Here is a 21613-nt window from a genome sequence, read left to right on the forward strand (position 1 = left end):
TTAAATATTAAAATAATTTGTATCTCTCATGAGATCAATACAATTAATATACTGCTGCTAGTAATTCTGCATAACAAATATTTTTATTAATTAACACCTATACTGTTTTTTTTTTGTCTTTCTTTCTCATGTTAAGTCTACACTTCTTTCTCTTGAAATTTACAGGGTCAGTTTACTTCATTCATCATTCTTCCTACAAAAATTAAATTAAATTAATATTGAAAGGAATAATATATGTAGCAATGTTAAAAATGTAGTAGTTGATATGAGATATTTAGGATTTTTGTTTGATCAATGAGATCCATAATTAAACTAATAATGATAATTTAGTTGAGCTGACCAAGGTGCATTCATGGACATGTTAAGCTAAAGTTGTGTTGTAGGTCTAGTTACTTGATTGGTATTTTATTCTTTTGAAAATTATTACCCAATGTAGTGATTTGAGGGTTATAGAGTTTGCACTTTCTTTAATATAGTTAATTTCTTTTGGTGGTTAAGCACTTTATTTGTTAGTTAGGGTAGCATAGTAAAACTTTAGCAAAAGGCAAAAGGAATTGGTTCAATAGAAAGATATTAAAAGAAATAGTGGTAAAAGTTATATTAATATAATTTAATTATGAACATGTTTAATAACATTTCTATCATAAACAAACATGTTCATGATTTGATTAATATTTTATTAAAATATTACTTGAACCAAACAAATTCAACATAAATTGAATACCATTTGAGTTGATTCTAATTTAATATAAAATTTAAATTAATATTTTTTGCAATTCAATTTAAATATAATCTTTGCAATACTTTATTATTATAAAATTATTAAATAATTAAAAAAATTAAGAAATTATCCAAAAGACATAAATGTATTATATTATTGTTGTCATATTAATTTTTCTCATATCCTTCATAATCTTGCAGGTAAAATTTACAATACAAATTTACTATCTTCTAAGTCGATTTAAAAAACTGATTCTAGTGCATAATTGTTCAACTAATCCCATTTAAACATATTTCGGTTAAAATAATATATTTAAATTTAGTTATAATTCAAGAAAAAAAAGTAAGATTAAGTGTTCAAAAAAGTGTATAAAGTATATAATAAAACTAAACCATGGAAAAAATATTAGTATCTAGAGTATACATAATCATAACACTGGAAGTACTTGATCATGAGAAATTAGAATTTTCATCTATAACATTCATGGGAGAAAATAAATAAATATTATGATGAATGTAAGAAAATAGAAAAAATGCTAACAAGATAAATAGAAAATGAAAATTAGTTATTCAAATTATAAATCAAGCATTTATTTAAAATATTAATTTGTTATTACTGTTATGAACTAATGATTGTCCATTGATTTGATACATTTACTCATATGATTCATTACTCTTTATATAAATATTTGTATTTGTATTAATTATAAATTACATATTGTATCTATGTATTTATAAATAGAACTTTTCCCTTTCTATCAATAATAATATACAAATGCGTTGCTCCATATTCTCTATTCTCTATTGTTTCTTCTCTATTATCTATTATTCTCTCTATTATTCACTTTATTTCATAACAATTACAAATTTGTAAGTTTAATATTTTTTGAGACAGTAGTTGTTTGTTGCAACACCTAACTAGTTCTTTTGGTCCAAATTTAAATAATTCAATTGCAAAGAGATTAAGAACTAATTATGGTTAAAAACACAAGGCTCTAACGATAGACACTTGTAAGTTTGTTAATTGTTCCTTTTTCTTTCGATTTACAGAAACAAAAATTCGTGTTTCATAAACCAAAATTTGCAAACTTCTCCATTTTTTTTGTTTCTTATCCATTTTAAGGATGAATATATACAACAATTCACAAATCCATAATTCCACCTCTTTTGTACCTCTCTCTAATTTTTTTTTTTTTTTTAATACTATCCTTGTCACTTCCAACCACATTAATAAGGAAAATGTCCCTCCAACATGCATATCGAACATAGATAAGTGCAAGAAATGTAGTAAGCAAATGTACGAGAGGGTGCCTCTCACTGAAGTCACCAATCTCTTCAATATTTCTGCAACAACTACCTTTACTCATGCATGTCAAAGATGAGATTAGGCTTGAAATTTGAATTTTCTTTCACAGGAAAATTAGTTTCAATTTTAATGGTAGAATTTGATTTTAATAATTGAATTTTAAACAACTCAACCCTATAAAACTAGGGTGAGGTTTGTATGTGAATTTATCTTATATCTAGTCTATATAAAATCTTTAGCACTCACCTCAAATAAGAAGTAAATTTTATTTAATTTAATTCTATAAAATTAGCTTCTAAAATAATATTTTCACTTACTTACATACTATGAATTCACATTAATGTTTAATAAAACTTCTTTATAACATTTGATTTGAAGACATAAATGTAAATAATTGTATCATGAATTATATGCTTAGTGCTAGATAGGGACGACAATGAGTCGGGTTGGACATGAATAGTGTCTGCCTGCAATAACAAATTCATCCGCAATCCGTCTGTTACCCGCTTAAAATATAATCGCGGATATTTTAAAATCTGTGGGTACTCATAGATACGAGCGGATATTTAAAAAATATATTTTTAAAATTTTTAAAATAAAATTAAAAAATATATAAAATTAAATTAAATTTTAATTAAATTTAATCTAATAAAATATAATTTTAATTTTAACTAAATTTAGTTAATAAAATATAAATTTAATTTTTTTGTGGGTAACAGATATCCGCGGGCACAGATAGTATGATACTCATATACAACCCGTTTATAAACGAATATTAAAATATCAATTACTTGTGAGTAATAAATACATAAATATCAACTATCTGTCGTAGATTTTGTCTGCGGATATCAGGGCCACAGATTTCTTTGAATGAACATAATTGCTCTAGTTATGAAACATTTAATTAATTATGGACAGGTTTGATCTCATAATAATTTGTTTTTCTTCTAAATTATCACAAAACAAGCTGAAAAGAAAAAATGCTTACCAGCCAAGAAAATATAGTAGATCTTGCTCAATATGATAACTTGTTCCATGTTTGGTTCAGAAAAAGGATAAGGAACTCCAAGCTTGAAGAAGATGACAATGGCATCATGGAGGGTGGTCTAAGCCATAGGATATGTGCATGCCACCAAAGTGTGCCTCTTGGACCTGTAAGGTTCAAGTTGTAAACAAGGGCCTCCATAGTTTCATTATGCACCTCTATACACTTGAAAATTCCCACTTTACTATCTAATTCAGGATCTCATTTTGAGTTTCGTAATTAAAAATATTTTATAATGTAAATCTGAGATATTGTACGTTAGATAGTGTATTTCCAAATATTATATTTCAAATTGTGAAATTTAAAATAATAATAAAAAAATATTATGAATTATACAATTTAGAATATAATTTTCAATAAAAAAATAAAAAAAAAGAGAAATGACGTGGAAAAACATGGTGTAGGGGGGTCTCTCTAGAGAAAGAAGAATGAGAGGAAGAAAAGAAAATAAGGTTAAATAAGTTATTTGACAAGTGTAAGGGAGTGTAGGATGAAATGTAAGGTGCAGGAAGAAACTGTTGTGAAATGGACCTATAAAAGCCCATCAACCCAACCTATTCTCAACTGTCTCAACCCATGGGTGGTTGATTTTCATTTATTTAAAAAAATTTCTTTTTGCATCGTATTATTATTATTGACTACATCATCTTAATAAGCAAAAAACTAAAATACTCTCCATCATTGTAACATGCTATTATTGTCGTAGTTCTCATTGTTCATTCTTCATGTAAAAGGAGAAGAGAGAGAATTCATTTTGAAAAACTTATTCTAAAAGTTATGTTTTAGAAAATTTATTCTTGAATGTATTGCATGCGTTCCAAAAGGTTGGTTTCAAGAACTTTGTTCCAAAAATTCTGAAAATCTTGTTTTAGAAAATTTGCAAAATAAATAATTCAAAAGTAACTTTTATAAATGGTAAAATAATTATTTAGAAAATTAGGGAGGTGTAGTTAGAAATTATAGAAGTGTAGAAAGAAAAGGCCTTATTTGAAACAACGATGTTGTGGACCAATATCTTTCTCACCCTTTACTTACCTTTCTTATTTTCAATATATTTCTTATCCCTTTTCGACATTCACATTTTTTAGTATATGACACTACTTTCACTTATTACAGATATTTGTTTTTCTAGTTTCATTTAAAAATAACATTCTCTACAACCTAAATATTTAATTTAAAAAGTAGTAAATAGTTAAAATAGAGGGGCCATAGTTGATTCATAATTTTCTTTGGTTAGGAGGAATTATAACACCTAATTCTACAGCAATTAATTAAGAACGAGTTTATTATTTCCTAACATCAAGAGAAACAATTATTTAATATATATATATATATATATATATATATATATATATATATTACAAAAAATTAATTGTAAGATATTAAAACTAAATTTAATATATTGAAAAGATAACTAAAATAGATGTATATCATAGAACCAAAATTGATATTTTATATATATTCATTGAATAGCCAAATTCCTCAAAAAGAAAAAAAAAACATGTCATCAATAGAATAAAAAGTAATAAAATGAATGTTTCTTCTAATAATAATTAAAAAACTCACAAAACATCATTTTAGTTTTGAAATTTTGGCTCTTCACAAAAGTTTAATTTAAAATTTTGAATTATCCAAAAGTTTCAAACTTTTGGCTTTACCCTCCATTCACAAATTAATTAAAACCACCATCAGCATTACAATTCTTAAGAGTTTCAACTCCACCCACATTTTTTTCACTCAAAAGAAAAAGGCTTTTTGTTTCCACTCTAGCAGAAGAAAGAAGACATTTTTTCACTCTCAAAGTTTGTTATCAATGGAGGTTGATAACACTAGCACTATATTGAGTCAGAATAACAAAGAGAATGTTCCTCCAGCATGCAACACCAACAAGGTGAAGAACAAAAACAACACAAATTGTAAAAGGGTGCCTCTTACTGATATCACCAATCTCTTCAACAATTCTGCTAAAAGTACCTTCACAATTTTCCACCAACAACAAGTTAGGGTTTCTGATCTTCCTGGGAAGACATTGAGGATGGGATTCAGATAAAAATCATATTAGAAAATATTGAATTCAAATTATATTTCTTTCCTTGCTCGTATTACATCAATTGCAATGATAGAATTTGATAAGAGTATGAATACACTGTTCAAATAATTTACATTGAGCTTGAAAAGAGTTGTAATATTTATACAAGAATTTAATTGACAATTCATACAACAATATTTTGTCTTTTTATGTCTTTTCACTACATTTTGTTTTATCTCATTTTTCTTTTATATTTTCTCTCTTTTAATTATAAGAATCTTTATAAAGTTTATTCATTTAAACATGTTAGAACCGTAATTTATCTTACTTTTATATCACTTTTGTTGGATCTGCTTGAGAAGGGCTTTGACCTAAACAGCTGTGGATAAATACAAAAATTGCATTATATAACAATGATAGATCCTTAAGTAATGTAATTTATCATTTCTTAATTCTTCTTTATATTAAAAATAAAAAATATAAGGCGACACAAGTTAGATTAAATAAAGAAAAAAAGTTGATTAAATAAAATAAAATAAAAACATAAATTAATATTATTACCATTTTAAATACTTGTTGAATGATAGACTGATTTTAATTGACTAAAATGTTCTAACTTGCAGATTCCTTGAGATTAAAAAAAATTCAGTTGATTAAAAAACATTGTTAATTAACCAAAATTAACTTGGTGGTTAAAAGAAGGTTATAACACTTCCCAAAGTCAAAACTAATCAAGTTCAAGAATGAAAACTTGTTTAGAACACCTTATACATTAAAATTACAACTCAAAAAATTAACTATAAGATCAAGTTTTCATCCATCCATAATAGAATCCAAGTGGATGGGAACATAAAATAAACTCAGACATGCTTTCTTGAATCTTCAATCTCAACATCATGCACCACCAAAAATCACGTTGCACTCAATCTATTTCTTTTTTCCTCACCAACACGTGTTAATAATCTTCTATAAAATGTTATTCTGTAGAAAGCGATTTCTTCTTTAAAATAAGCAAAATTATACACACCCAAATTTAAACACCGAACAACAACCAAACAACAAAATATATGTGCATCCCTATCAAAAGATTAATGAAGTTTTGTTCTACAAAAGTTAATTTACAAGTTATTGCATATTGTTGCTTCAAGAAAGCTACGCCATATATTGACGTTTGGGAGGAAAGGCATGCTTGCAATGATTTTCTCAGCTTCTCTAATTTGTCCATTTTTTGCGAGTAAGTCAACCATAATATAGTAATGATCCTGTTCTAGTGACATTCCATTATTGGCTCTCATCTGACTGAAAATTTGCATGGCTTCTTCCACTAATCCACCATATCTACATGAAGAAAGTACTGCTCTGAATGCCAAGGCATCAGGCTTCAATCCCATCATTTCCATGTCTCGAAATCTCATTACTGACTCATAAGCGTAACCGTTTAACCCAAGTGCAGTGATTAAAGTGGTCCATGTAATCATATTTTTGTGCATAATTTCTTCAAAAACTTTCATTGAGTTATCAATGCTTCCACACTTTCCATACATGTCAATTAGTACATTGCCAAGGAACGTGTCAAAATTACCAAGATTAGTCTTTATAACAAGTCCATGTAGAGAACTACCTAAATCCAAACGACAAAGTTTGGTACACCCAGATAATACACTCATAAATGTGTAACTATCTGGAAGAATGCATGTTGAATGCATATGCTTGAAAAGTGCAAAAACCTTGTCATAATCATTGCTCCGAGCCCAAGCTGAAATGACAATATTCCAGGACACAGCATCTGGTTTTTCAAGTAAAGAAAGTAGTTTTATTGCATCATAGTACTGGCATTTTTTGTTATAGATTCCAGCAATGATGTTAGATGCAACTACGGGAAGCCGATTCTCAAATTCTTTAACAAAAGAAAGTGCTTCATTGATGAGACCATTTCTGGTGTAAGACAAGATGAGAGAGCTTAATACGTATTCATTACTCTTGTGCCCTGTTCTTATAATCAAACTGTGGAGTTGATGAAGGCTAGACACTGAAGATGACTTGAGGACAGCAGAAAAAGAAAACTCATTTGGGAAATAACCTAATTGAAGCATTTTTTGTAACAATAGAATTGCTGTGGAAGAACAAATGTTTGAGTAACCCACTATCAAAGTATTCCAAGAAACCAAATTTTTCGCTTCTATCTGATCAAAACATTTTTTAGCTAAAATAAGTTTATCACATTTGGCATAGAAGTCTATCAGTGCAGTACCCACGATAACATCAGTCTCAAAGCCACTCCTGATTACCTTAGCATGGACAGATTCTCCAAATACCACAATTCTCAAGCAATTACAAGACTCAATAACAACAACAAAAGTGGCCTGAGTTGGCATCAATCCTCTGCTTACCATACTCAAAAACAATTCCAGTGTCGCCATAGGTTTCCCACCTTTAACTAATGCATCCATAATTGTATTCCAGGACACAACATTCTGAATAGGAACTTGCTCAAACAATCTTTCTACTGCAAACATAGCTTTACACCTGACATACACACTGATAAGAGAATTAAGTGCACTAATTTCATAATCAAACCTACATTTGACCATTAACCCATGTATTTGTTCACCATATTCCAAATCTTCCACAAAATAAACAAGTCCAGACAACACAGCAACAAAAGAACCTTCCGACAAAGACATACCTGTCCTTACAAGATCATGAAACAAAAGCTTACACTCTTCAACAAACCCATTACGCCCCAACAATGACATCATGGAGTTCCATGTCACCAAGCTCTTCTGGGGCATATATTCAAAGGTAGAAAAAACTTCCTCCCAATGTCCATGCCTCCCAAACAAGCCCAATAAAGCAGTACCCACGAAAGAATCGGCATCAAAGAGTCCATTCCTGATGCTCAAAGCCTGCAACTGAGCACCTAATGAAAGATTCAAGAACTCACACGACAACAACCCTGTGAGTGTGTACTGGGTAGGTGTAAAACCAGTCCACCTCATATGGGAGAAAAGGTCCCATGCATCATCCACATGCCCAAGTCGACAATAAGCATTGATGAGAGTGTTGTAAGAGACAACTGTTCTATGAGGCATAGCATTGAACATCTTGCGTGCGTGGAGCACTTCACCAAGGGAAATGTATGAGGAGAGGATGTTGTTGTGGATGAAAATGGATTGCTTTGGAATGGGACCAATTGTGATGGAGACTGCATGGAGACATTTAACGATCTTGAATGACTGAATGGTTGAACACGCTTCGAGTAAATGGAGGAGGAGTTGGCCATGCTGAAAACCCTGTCCAATGCAACTCATTCAGCTAAAACTTTACTTCACTAAAATTGTTTGTAGCGCCTGCAATTTCTTCATAATAAAATGATGTTATACCTTTACATTCGTTTTGAAATCCTAGAAGCATTGAAGACAAGTCAAAGAGAGGAAATAATCATAGGCAAGGTTATTCATTTTAAGGTACTCACCTTTTGTCCCGTTTAGAAGGTGTACGATAATCTCTCAATTGTAACAATTGTAGAAAAAGTAACCACAAAGACAATTGTACCTAAGACTATTCCAGCCATTGCACCATTACGGATCTTTGAACTTGGAGAGGTAACAATCCCTGTGACAATATAAGAAGAATGAGGACAAAAATAAAATAATTAAAAACATATGAACTTTTGCATATAGATTGTTAGAACTCGTCTTAAAATCAATTCGTATTAAGCATCCACTACAAGAAATCAGCTTATTATCTACGCCAAATTTTCGTAGGTAATGTGCTTTTTTCGTAGGTAATGTGTTATTATCTACAAATTACCTACGAAACAATTTTCGTAGGTATTGAGATGGTAGGTAACTTTATCTACGAAAATATGTTTCATAGATAATTTATCTACGAATATTATCTACGAAATTAGAGTGTCTATAATTATCCACGAAAATATTCGTAAAAGAATTTGTCATCCAATATTCGAGTTACCTACGAAATATTGCGTAGATAAATTATCTACGAAAATTTTCGTAAATAATTACCTACGAAAACCAGCATAGGTAAATTACCTACGAAAAATTTCGTAGATAACTCAAATATTGAAAAATAAAAATAAAATTAAAACATTCTAAAATTCTAAAATTCTTTCAAAATATATATATACAATCAAAAATCCTTTCAAAAATGTATAATACTTAGCTAAGTAGTAGAGCATTTGCCTACTCTCTAAGAGGTCCCGAGATCAAACCTAATTAACCATTTGTTATTAACACTATAATTAAATATCCACGATATGAAAAAGAAGAATTAAATCTAAAAGAGTAAACTAATTCTAGCTAAATTTTACTATATATTACCTCTACGCAAGAAAGGATGGCGAATCCATTTGAAAAGATGTCCCTGCATACCTATGCCACCACCGTGACTAAGTATTATTGTTATATAGGGTGCATAAGGCTAGAGTAATTTATATAAGAAATTCCACAATTGTAAATATGTATACATATATACCAAATTTCTTGAATTTTTTCTTGCATCACAATCAGTAAACAACAATAAAAATTCTATAATGCATTCTAATGTTACAAATAAAGCTACATTCTTACCTTTTTTTCAAGTAGCAAGCATATCCAAATCCACTTTTTCAAGCTTCAAGCCAAGTTCTTTAATGATAAGCTATTGGATACAAAAAAAGTATCAGTAATAAGTTAACAAAATAAAATTTAATGCAGCAGTAACCCGCAAACAGTAAACTTACTGCTCCTCATGTTAGAACTGCAAATATGTCTTACTAATTTAACTTAACAATTTTATGGAAATGAAATTAATTAAAAATAAAAATTATTTTAATAGAAATTTTAATATTTTAAAATCCTATTACATATTTTAACTATTTAAATCAAATATTAATTTAATAATGAGGACCATTTCAGACTTGGATTGTCTTGGCGGCATAAAAAATGGCCATGCTTTATGAGACAATAAATAAACTTATATTTTATGCTTATGATTTCATCTTTTGGAATGTATATACGAACGTAATCAATTTGATGCATATAAGAACCATTAAGGAACACATGAGAACATATAAAAGATGCCCAATACATAATTAAAATAATCAAATAAATAACCATAGCACATCTATCTCCATTTCTGCAGCAGAATAGTGTAGCAAATAAAATTATTGAAAAATAAAGCCAATACCTTAGTAAGTTACCATTAAGTAATATGACAACCAGGACATCTAAATTTGAAACGAATAGTCCCCACAAATAAGAGGCTTGGTCGGAAGTTTTAAATAAAAGACAGAATTTTGAAAAGCCATAGAAAACCTGAATATAGTACCCTCCTCAAGTTGCAAATATGAACCATTATTGAGATTGAATTCCATCAACTACTGTATTAAAACATGTCTTAACATTAGAATATTAAGAGCATTCGGACCCCAATAAATAGCAATTGATGGCGGCCACATTGGTGGCCACATAGGGCTAACACTCTTACTATATGATAGCAAAGGTGTAATCCCCTGCAAAAGTCATGTTTGAACAAGAAACAGTCCTTTCCTCATTTAATATTTCAGCCAAAATCACCCAGCACCTCACATGGCTTATAGACACTAACATTATGCAGAGATGTTTACAGATGTGAATCAGAACAAAAAAATTTCAAACATTGGGGCAATCATAGTTTAAGCAATATCAGATTCACAGGAGTCAAGTATCTACACCAATATTACCATTCTTGTCTTAGCTCAACAAGGCATTCTTCATCCCAATATGTGTAAACATAGCGATCATTTATTTCAACCCCTCTAATAACCATTTAAACAAATCCTACCATAAAAATCCAATTTCAAGGAACACAAAAGTTAGACAGCAATCAAAATGCAGGGGAAATTTTTAAAAAAATATCAACTCTTCACATCCAATCTGCAACAAAGGAAAACGTCATAGAATTGTGTTTGTATGGTTTTGTGTGCAATTCTTTCGGTTACAATTTCTCTCTATCTGTTTGTTTGCATGTGAATATAGAAATGGAAAAAAAAAAGAGACAGAAATACAAAAATAAACAATAATGGAGAGATGGATAAGTATTACCTTGCCTCCTGCTCCCAGAACTATTGTTGCATCTGAACACCCGTAAACAATAGCATATATCAAAGGTGCTAAGATGTATATGGCAAACTCATGGCAATTTAGAACCTGAATGATCAAACATGATTCAATACGACTTCACCAATATCAGAAACAAAAATATTTTATCATAGCAAAGATCGATTTTTTCATGAACACACATACAAAAGAAAAGCTTACAACATAATTAAAAAATTCATCCCTTCATTCGCTTATAACAACGATTTAGCAACCAATATACATAAAAGCTACCACATCCCAAAATGAGAATACGCAGAGGATTCTGATTCCTTTCCCGTGCACAAATTTAGAAGGGATTCTGATTCCTTTCCCGTGCACAAATTTAGGGTTTGTGAAGGGTTCTGTTTTATAAGCGTGAACCTCGTTTTGGATGGAGCTGGGTTGTGGTAGCTGTCGAACCTCAACCCCATTGGGACCCTTTGCTCCCTTTCCTCCCGAACAATACTGCCGACGAAATCACTTTGCGTGGATTGATGAAGGTTAAGTAAATTGCTGCGTGGAATGAAGGCCAAGTTGCTGCGTCGCTGCCACGAAGGAACGAGGGTGGATGTCACGGTGGAGGAGAAAGGAGACGCCGTGAATGGCCTGCACTCTGCCTTCGTGTTTCTTGGCCAGCGACGTGGGTGGAGGAGAAACGAGGGTGCTCTCTTCTGGTTTCCCAAAACGCGGGTGGTGGAGGAGGAGGAGAAGAGAGTGTGAGAGGAATGAAGGAATAAGTCTGGCAGTGGCAACGATAATAATGGAGAAAGAAAACCCTAATACCTTTTAAGCCTTGTCTGGGTTTTGGAATTTGGATGAAAGTGACAACGATAATAATGGAGTTTGCCGCCACTACTTGTCTCGGTGAAACTAGGTTTTTGTTAACAATGAAATTGGGTTTGATTGGGCTTGCCCAAACACAATGCGTCCACTTCAGAATTCGCACATGGTTTGTGCTTCTTGCACCCCATCATTGTTAAGTGCACACCATATTAATATCAAAAAGGCTAAAATATCCTTTCTTAGTGCACAACACTCCTGCTGCCTCCGCTGCAGTGAAAAGAAAAAGACAGAAAGATCTCTGCAGAGAAAGAAGAGAAAAACATAATACTATGCAAAAATAAATAAATAAATAAAAGAACTTATTCTAGATTTTTTTTTGAAAACGAATTTTTTAAAATCTTAAAAATTAAACACTTCACCCACCTCCTGCTACTACACTGCACGTGTTTTTTTTTTATTCATTAACTTATACGGTCCGCAGGCTGGCCCGTGGGCAGGCCCGACGGGCCAACGAACTTGATGGGCCGGGCTGTCATGGATTGACGGGCTGAAATTCTTAACCTGACCCATGCTTTTTCAGTCAGGCTGGCGGGTCGACCCGTCGGGCTGGCCCATTTTGCCATCCCTATATCTATCCCTCGTTCCCTTTCTCTCTTCTTCCTCTCTCTTTTTTTTCTTCTTTTTCGTGGGCCCGGGCCCCTTTTTCTTTTCCTTTTTTTTTCTTTTCGTGCAGCCCTTGCGTGTGTTGTGCTTAGGTTAGATTAAATGTGTGTGTATGTGATAGTGTGTAAGTGGGAAATAAAGTGTGACGTGTTTATTTCGTGAGAGAGAAAAGAGTGAAATAAAGAGAGAAAAAAGATTAAATGTCTTTCTTTTTATTTTTATTTTCAAATCCGTTTTCTGTTTTACTTTACTCTTTTTTTTTCTAAAAAATCTGATAAATAATAAAAAGTAAAAATAAATATAAATCAAATTAAAAATAAATAAAATAGAAACGAAAGAAAAATTAAAAAAAAAAGATCCAATAAAATAAAATGAAATAAAAATAAAAGACAAAAAATAAATCTACATATATAATATAAAAATATAAATTAAAAAAAAGTTGTAACAATAAATTTATTGCTTATAAGAATATAAAATAAAAATGAAAATAAAAATGTAAGTATTTAAATTTTATTTTATTTTCTTGTAATTCGTATGTTTCTTAATTTGTTTTTTAATTTCTTTTTATATTATTATAAAATTTATATGTTTATACTAAGTACAAATCATACTACATTATGTGTGAACTATTTTTATAAAAAAAAATGCGTATAAATTGAAAAATTAACATTACTTATTTTTTGATAGAGGATAAATAAAATCAAAAAAAGAGCTAAATAAATAAATAAGTTATTTTAAATAAAAAATTATATAATTTTTTATTATAATTTTATTTCATTTAATTTTACTATTTTTATTTCACAATTTTTCTTTTCATACACAAAGTAAAAATTTAAAAGAATATAGAAACCCCTACCTTAGGTTTTTAAGTTTGATTATGTATTTATGTTTCTGAAGAACACAATTATAGCTCTATTGTTCTGACATTTTTTATGATGTGTCGCAACCGGAATCGCAACGGGACGACAAACCAAAAAAGAAAACGAGTTTGAAAAAGAGATTTGGAGTCACCACTATAGTTATTCTGGAAAACTATGGAAAACCATAAAAAAGCAAAAAAGCAGATTTTGGATCTGGGGTCGGTTACGCGTAGGGAAGGTGTTAGCACCCTACCGCGCCCGCCGGAGGGCGGTACCTTTAATTAAAAATGCAAAGTTGATGTGGTTTTCAAAATATTAATTTCCCCAAAAATAATAAGACAAAAATGCTAAAAGAAACAAAATATTTTTTTTTATTTTTTGGGCCCGACAAGAATTGACCTTAGTGAATCAAGGATCACGTAGTTCTTAAAAAAGACTCTTAAAAAAGACGTTGTTGTTTGAAAATGTTGATATTTTTGTATTTTGAAAATTTTATATTTTTTTGATATTTTTGAATTAGTTGAAAATATGTGTCACACGACGCAAGCAGTCGGACAGATACTAAAAGAGAAAGAAAACTAATTTTTGGTGGTATTTTTAGAAAATAAGTGTCACACGGTGCGAGCGACCGGACAGACACAATAAAATGAAAGAGAACATTTTTTTGATTTTTTTCTATATTTGTAATTTTTATAATTTTTAAATATTATTATTTAAAAAAAATAATAATAAATAAATAATTGAAAGATGAAATTTAATTAAAAAAAATAAAAATGGAAAACAAAATATGGGGTACATAAGTGATTATTGAGGGTGGACAAAGTAAACACAACAACAAGCCAAAAAACAAAACAACAGACAAAGATATGGAGTGCATGAGTATCACATGGAGGTGTATGAAGTAACAGGTGGGGTGCGTGCAGTAAATAAAGGGGTGTGCTGAGCAAACACAAAACAGTTCTGAAACATCAACTAGGAGGGGTGCGAAGATTGAAAGGGGGTGCGCGGAACAGTGTTCAGCTCTTTCTAAAACCAACTAAAACCTAATTAACCTAACCCTAATCTCTTCTTAATTCGTAAACCCCATCCAACATCAGGCCCTTCTCTCGAGCAGCTGCCGATTCCGTCGTACCTCCACCTAGCCGCACTAACGACCTCCGCCGGAGGCTTCACCGGCGACACCATCGCCCTTCACTCCACCTCGTGCGAAACGTTCCTGCACCGGCGTCTCCTCCTTCGCTTCTCTAATGCGTTTCAAACAGGAGCTGCACTGATCCCCTTCATGGCCGCGAGGTCTCGCTTGCCGGATACCGCCGTCAGCGGGTTCAGCCGCCTCAAGGTCGTCGCCGGTCCTGCCATCACCGTCGAGGGAATCTCCGACGACGCTGGTGCGCGAGGACGCCGCGGCTCGTCACCACATGACCATCCCTCATCCGTTCACGCGACCACACTCCCGTTCAGAGCTTCGAATCGCTGGCGGCGAGGCCACCGGCGAGGGTTTCTCTTGTCTTGGTTTTCTGCTTCTGATTTGATGTTGGGTTACTGGATTTTGAGATGCGAGTGTTTGGCGTACTGTGTGAGATTGGTTAGTTCGTGGTAAAAAGTTGGGTTTGGGTTGCGGCGTGAAGAAGATGATTGAGAGATGTGAATCATTGTTCAAGCTCTGTAGTATGGTGCATTGTTCAAGCTCTTTTGCTTATGGTTTCAGGCACAGATTATTTGGCAAACCGTGTTCTAAACCTGCTAGCATCTGTGGAGCAATAGAGTCATTAAGCACAGTGAATGGACCAACGAGGAAGCCAGTAAAATATGCTCTTTGTACTGCACTTAGTTCTTGTGCAAAAACCCGGAATTAGCGTTTGGGTATACAAATCCATGCTTTCGTGATTCGATCTGGATATGAAGACAATTTGTTCCTCTGCAGTGCGTTGATTGATTTCTATGCCAAATGTTTTGCTATTCTGGATGCAAAGAAGGTATTTAGTGGCATCAGAACGCATGATCAAGTTTCATGGACTTCACTTATAACGGGATTATCGATCAACGGACAAGGAATAAATGCCTTCTTGTTGTTCAAAGAGATGTTATGCACCCAAATTAAGCCCAATTGTCTTACCTTTGTTAGTGTGATTAGTGCCTGTGTTAGGCAAAATGGTGGCCTTCAACATTGCTCTGCTCTTCATACTCATATCATCAAGTAGGGATGTGATACTAACAATTTTGTGGTCAGCTCATTGATTGATTGTTATGCAAATCAGGGACAAATTGATGATGTTGTACTCTTATTTGTTGAAACTAGTGAGAAGGATATTGTTGTGTACAATTCTATGATCTCTGGATATTCTAAAAACATGTGCAGCGACGATGCATTGAAGCTGTTTGTAGAAATGAGGGGGCGAAATTTGGGTATTACTGATCATACTTTATGTACGATTCTAAATGCTTGTAGCAGCCTTGCATTGCTCCTTCAGGGAAGGCAAGTGCACTCTCTTGTTATAAAAACTGGTTCGGAAAGGAATGTGTTTGTGGCCAGTGCTTTGATTGATATGTATTCAAAAGGTGGCGATATTGACGAGGCTCAACGCGTGTTGGATCAGACTTCTGAGAAGAATAATGTGTTGTGGACATCCATGATCATGGGTTATGCTCAATGTGGGAGAAGTTCAGAGGCTTTGGAACTTTTTGATTGTCTACTAACCAAGCAAGAGTTAGTTCCATATCATATCTGCTTCACTGCTGTCTTAACAGCTCTTAATCATGCAGGATTGCTTGACAAAGGGGTGGAATACTTCAACAAAATGACAACAAATTATGGCTTGTCTCCAGATATTGATCAATATGCTTGCTTGATTGATCTGTATGCTAGAAAAGGGAGTTTGAGTAAGGCAAGGGATTTAATGCAAGAAATGCCCTATGATCCTAATTATGTAATTTGGAGCTCTTTCTTGAGTTCGTGTAATATATATGGCAATGTAGAACTTGGGAAGGAGGCTGCTGATCAACTTATTAAGATGGAACCATGTAATGCAGCACCATATTTAACATTAGCACATGTCTATGCAAGAAAAGGTTTATGGAATGAAGTAGCTGAAGTTAGAAGGGTTATGCAACAGAAGAGAATGAGAAAACGTGCAGGGTGGAGTTTGGTGGAGGTAGATAAGTTGTAGATGAGGTTACTTCTCAACAATCATATGAGAATTAAATTACATAGATAGCAAAAACACTACACAGAAACCATGAAAACTTCATAGCGTATTATGATGGCATAGGACTTGATGGAAATTCAGCTCTAAACCATCGTATGATAACACAGTAAATATGAAGTGTAAGTCTGATTATTCATTGGTTTTAACGATCAGTTCCTTTTTAGTTATCATATCTAAATATGATGACTATTTTGCATGTCATTGAATATGGAACCCAACATTCAAAAAAGAGTAACCACAATCTAATATCCATATATGTGATTAAGGACAAATGGGTTTGTTGCCTAAAAAGTGCCTAGCTATAGTGTAGTGTGTACCTGATTGAATGTTCAATTGCAAAGTGAGGTTTTTTAATTGGCTGCAGTAGTTGTGTGTCCTTGTGGAACAGTGCGGCATGAATTGCACTAGTAAAACGGCTTTTACGTTGAGCTTTAATTGCACCTACTGTTATGCACATGTCCACTCACCTTTATTGCACTTCTTCCTAGTTTTACACTACCTGTGTGTTCTTTTGTTACTTATGTGGTTACTGGTGTAGGACTATTTTTTTTCCTTTACTTCTCATACCTTACAGCACAATGTACATAATTTTAAGCTTAGTTTAAGTACTGCAATTGCATTTTAGCATCTTAGGAATTAGAAATCTGTCTAGCTTAGGTTTTCATGCATGAATTTTATTTCTTGAGTCTTTCTTTGAATTTTAAGTGCATGTCTCATATTAATAGGTCATAGGAGACTTGTTACATGCATTTAAACTTTGAAGTCTGCACTGTTCTGCTGTGATTTGGCTTCATAATCCATTCATATTAGTCATTCTAGACTTGCATACGCATTCATCCATATATTTCTACATACCATTTTAAATTTTGCACTTAGTCCCTATTCTAGAAGTAGCAAAATATGTTAGTTTTAGATTCATGTGCATACATTCAGATTTTACCTTTAAGTATACATTTAGCTATTCTACATTAGGCGGATTCATGTGTCGGTTAGGGATTGATTGTGGCGATTGAGGGGTTGCTTCGGTGGGAGGGCGTGGTGGCCGGACGAGGCGACGGAGACAGAGACGGCGGAGGAGTTCGGTTTGATTGACTCCAAAGAACCGATATTGATTAGAATACCTATAAACGTATAAACTTTGTGTTTTAGATTTAGGGGCGAAGCCCTACGGTAAACACTCAAATTACTCTTCAATCCTTTTTATCCATATTCTCTTCGATTAGCTCGTCCAATCCTCTGTTCAATACAGTCTTCCATTTGCTCCAATCGGCCGTGCAGACGATTAGTGTATCTGTCTAAAGACTCCTATGCTTAAGTGAGTTAAGGTATATAATTGTAACGATTGTAATAAATGCGAATTAAAGATGTTCACCAACCTACCTTGAGCCCCTATCTATAGTTTTTGATGTGGGCCTATGATCAGGGCTCTTTAATCATGGCCCAATTGCTTTTTAATCTTGATTACTGATTTGTATTATCTTAATTAATGTCTACCTTACTGATCCAGGTTTTGGTTTGGCCGATTGATCGAAGATCGTACGGGTGTCCTTATAGGTGAGGGTTTCCATGAAGATGGAGACAAAGTTCAAATGGAGATGAAGGCGGAGGGAGTGTTTAGTCCGTTTGGCCGACAGGTAGCCGATTTAGCGTGTTCATAACTGAGACTCCGATGGAACGATCATCTCAACGTTCAATGTGAAGTTCGCCTGTAGCAGGCGGCCTGGGGCCGTTTGACCTTAGTCCGCTTTACCGATCTGCCGATGGGCTACACAGTACACTTTGTACGATAATAGATTGATGATTAATTATTTATAAAATAAAATGGATGAATTTGATTCCATTTATGTTTTTATTTGTTGTATTTAATTAATGTACTTGAGAGCGGATTAAAATAAATGGATAATGATAGATAAATGAAACTTTTTATTGTCTTAGTTTTAGTATGTTAGTGTATATGTATATTTCGATAAATTTTCTTATAAATACCTAAAACAAATAAAATAAAAAGGAAAATGGAATACTCGTTTAAACTAAATATAGTTAATTTATTTATATTTAGGTGTTTTATGTGATATTACATTATCACATTGAAATCCTTGAATGATTTTATTTTGTTGGGAAGTAAACCATTCACTTTCCAAAAAAACGCGATTATTAGGTCATGATTTGTCATTCTCATTGCAATCGAGGAATATATGCATGTACGACCACAAGAACAATAGAAAGATCAGATCTATGAAATTAAAGTAAACATGTTAATAATCAAGTTTAAAAAATAATTGAGCATCAGTTAAATAAATCCTAAAAACTCATATGAAAAAATGTAAATAGAATTCCAAGATAAATTAGGAATGACTTTTGTCTCGCATTTATTAAATCTAGGGGTGATCATGGATTGGATTTTTAATGATCCAATCCACATCCATTTTGGATCCAAATAATTGGATTAGATTTTTCGATCCAAATCCATTTTTTTCAAAAAAAGTAGATTGATTTTTTTAAAAATCCAGATTCAAATATCTAGATAAAGTTTAAATCCAGATCTAAATATTTGGATCAAGTTCAAAATCCAAAATCCATTTTTCATAAAATAAATTCAAATTAAATTTTTTAAAACTTTTGTCCATAGGGCTGACACCATAGAATTTGACAGATTTTTTATCGGGGCCAACGAGGCCAAATTTCAGCATAGGATGAACTTGGATGACTTTCGAACGAATTTTGGTCGGGGACGACGTGACCAAATTTGGGCCAAGGTCGACTTGACAAAATTTCAGTCGAGATCGACTTGAATGGATTCGATTAAATTTTGGCCAGTGTCAATTTTGCCTAATACGACCAAATTTTGGCCAGAGCCAACTTGGCCAAATATGACCACATTTAGGCCAGGGCCTGATCAGTCAAATTTCAGTCAGGGTTGACTCCACTAAATTCGTTGGCCGGGACTGACTTAACTGAATATGACCAATTTTCGATCACAACCGACTAAGTTGAATATAGTAAAATTTTGTTCAGAACTTAATCGACCGAATAAAGTTAAATTTGCGCTAGTGCCGACTCGACCAAATTTTGGTCATGACCGACTCGACCAAATTTTGGTCATGACCAACTCGACTGAATTTGGCCAAATTTAGGTCAGGACTGACTCGCCTAAATATGACCAAATTTCGGTCGCGATCGACTTTGCCAAATACGACCAAATTCAGGCTAGGACCAACTCGGTCAAATTTTAGTCGAGGCCAACACGACCGAATTTTGACCGGAGCCGACTCGACTGAATTCGGTCGAATTTCAGTCGTGGCCAACTTAGTTGAATACGGCCAAATTTTGATCGTGACCGACTCATTTGAATATGGCCAAATTTCATCCTAGGCCCTCTCAGCCGAATACGACCAAATTGGGGTCAGGGCCAACTCGGCCAACTCGATTGAATTCGACTGAATTTTAACTGGAGCCAACTAGGCTCAATACAGCCAAATTTTGATCGCGGTTGTCTCGGTCGAATACGATCATATTTTGTCTAGGTCGACTCAGTCCAATGCAGTCAAATTTGGGTCGGGGTGAACTCAACCGAATACTTCCAAATTTTGTCCAGGACCAGCTAGGCCAAATTTCTATCGGGACCGACTTGATAGAATTTTGGCCAACTCAATCAAATACGACTAAATTTGGGCTAGTCCATCTCAACCTTTAGCCTAACCTAACCAAAAATATAAACTGAAAATTTGGATTGAATACTTTATATTCCATTTTGAAAATCTAGATTTAGAGTATGGATATACAATCCATAAAATATATAAAATGTAGATAAGATTGATATCCAAATCTAATAAAATGGATTGGATTTTTAATAAAATGAATATTAAATGGATTGGATCATAGCAAAAATGGATTGGATCATGAAAATTAGGTTTTTGCCCATCCCTAGTTTAACTTTTCAGTTCATCCTCTACTTCCTTTCGTTCATTTAAGAGTTCAATAAATATAAATTGTTGTTGTTATCCTAATAATTTTTATTTTTATGTGTTAAATAAACATTAATTATTATTTTTACTCTCATATTTTTATTCTTTCAATTTTATATGTATTTAATCTCTTTTCATTAATACATTTTTTTACAAGAGTATAATTTAAATTTGTTAGTACAAATTTATGGATACTTTAACAATTCCTTTATTAAACTTCTAAAATTTTCAATTAAATTGTAAGCTTTAAAATTTATGAATATAAATGTCAAGGTTTAGTGTTTACAGATGTCTCACGTCGCACGTCTTACGTCTCACGTCGCAAGTCTCTCACGTCTCACGTCTCACTTCCCACGTCCCACGTCCCATGTTCCACGTGTCACGTGTCACGTTTCACATCTCACGTCCCACATCAAACGTGTCACGTCTCATGTCTCATGTCTCACGTTTCACATCTCACGTCTCATGTCCCACGTCGTCTCACGTCTCACGTCTCCGGTCTCACGTCTCACGTCTCACGTCTCTCACGTCCCACGTCCCACGTCGTCTTACCTCTCACGTCCCACGTCTCACCTCTCACGTCTCACGTCCCACGTATCATGTTCCACGTCTCACCTCTCACATCCCACGTATCACATCTCATGTCTCACATCTATCACGTCTCTCACATCTCACGTCCCACGTCACACGTCACACGTCTCACGTCCCATGTCCAACGTCTCAATTTCACGTCTCACGTCTCACATCTCACGTCTCACATTTCATGTCTTACGTCTTACGTCTCACGACTCATGTCCCACGTCCCACGTCCCACGTGTCACGTCCCACGTATCACGTCCCACGCTCTACGTTCTACTTTTCACGTCGTCTCACGTCCTATGGCCCATGTCCCGCATCCCACGTCTCACGTCCCA

At 33.3% G+C, this 21613-nt stretch overlaps 1 protein-coding gene and 1 pseudogene across 12 annotated transcripts; one reads left to right on the top strand and one right to left on the bottom strand.

Moving 5' to 3' along the window:
- Positions 1–6143: 6143 nt before the first annotated feature.
- Positions 6144–12272, bottom strand: LOC114168467 (pentatricopeptide repeat-containing protein At3g58590-like). Of its 10 annotated transcripts, none has more exons than XM_085668987.1 (6): positions 12006–12272; positions 11187–11893; positions 9693–9762; positions 9444–9494; positions 8576–8715; positions 6144–8459 (listed from the first exon to the last, which is right to left on the bottom strand). In XM_085668987.1, exon 6 carries the CDS (start codon positions 8409–8411, stop codon positions 6219–6221), a length of 2193 nt encoding a protein of 730 aa, XP_085525113.1. In that variant the 5' UTR covers positions 8412–8459; positions 8576–8715; positions 9444–9494; positions 9693–9762; positions 11187–11893; positions 12006–12272; the 3' UTR covers positions 6144–6218. The 10 variants fall into 10 exon arrangements, with proteins under 10 accessions (XP_085525113.1, XP_085525109.1, XP_085525117.1 ...); XM_085668983.1 differs by having other exon boundaries at positions 11187–11291; positions 11403–12272; XM_085668991.1 differs by having other exon boundaries at positions 6144–8393; positions 8656–8715; positions 9444–9486; positions 11187–12272.
- Positions 12273–14317: 2045 nt separating this feature from the next.
- Positions 14318–18586, top strand: LOC114168478 (pentatricopeptide repeat-containing protein At2g37320 pseudogene; annotated as a pseudogene). Of its 2 annotated transcripts, none has more exons than XR_014986193.1 (2): positions 14318–16853; positions 18242–18586. The product of XR_014986193.1 is annotated as a pentatricopeptide repeat-containing protein At2g37320 pseudogene, transcript variant X1 (transcript). The 2 variants fall into 2 exon arrangements; XR_003600682.2 differs by lacking the exon at positions 14318–16853 and adding an exon at positions 17927–18059.
- The last annotated feature ends 3027 nt before the right edge of the window (positions 18587–21613 follow it).

Source organism: Vigna unguiculata, chromosome 11 (genome assembly GCF_037176805.1).
Source record: "Vigna unguiculata cultivar grain cowpea cultivar isolate G323 ecotype 2 chromosome 11, ASM3717680v1, whole genome shotgun sequence".
Classification (NCBI taxonomy): domain Eukaryota; kingdom Viridiplantae; phylum Streptophyta; class Magnoliopsida; order Fabales; family Fabaceae; genus Vigna; species Vigna unguiculata.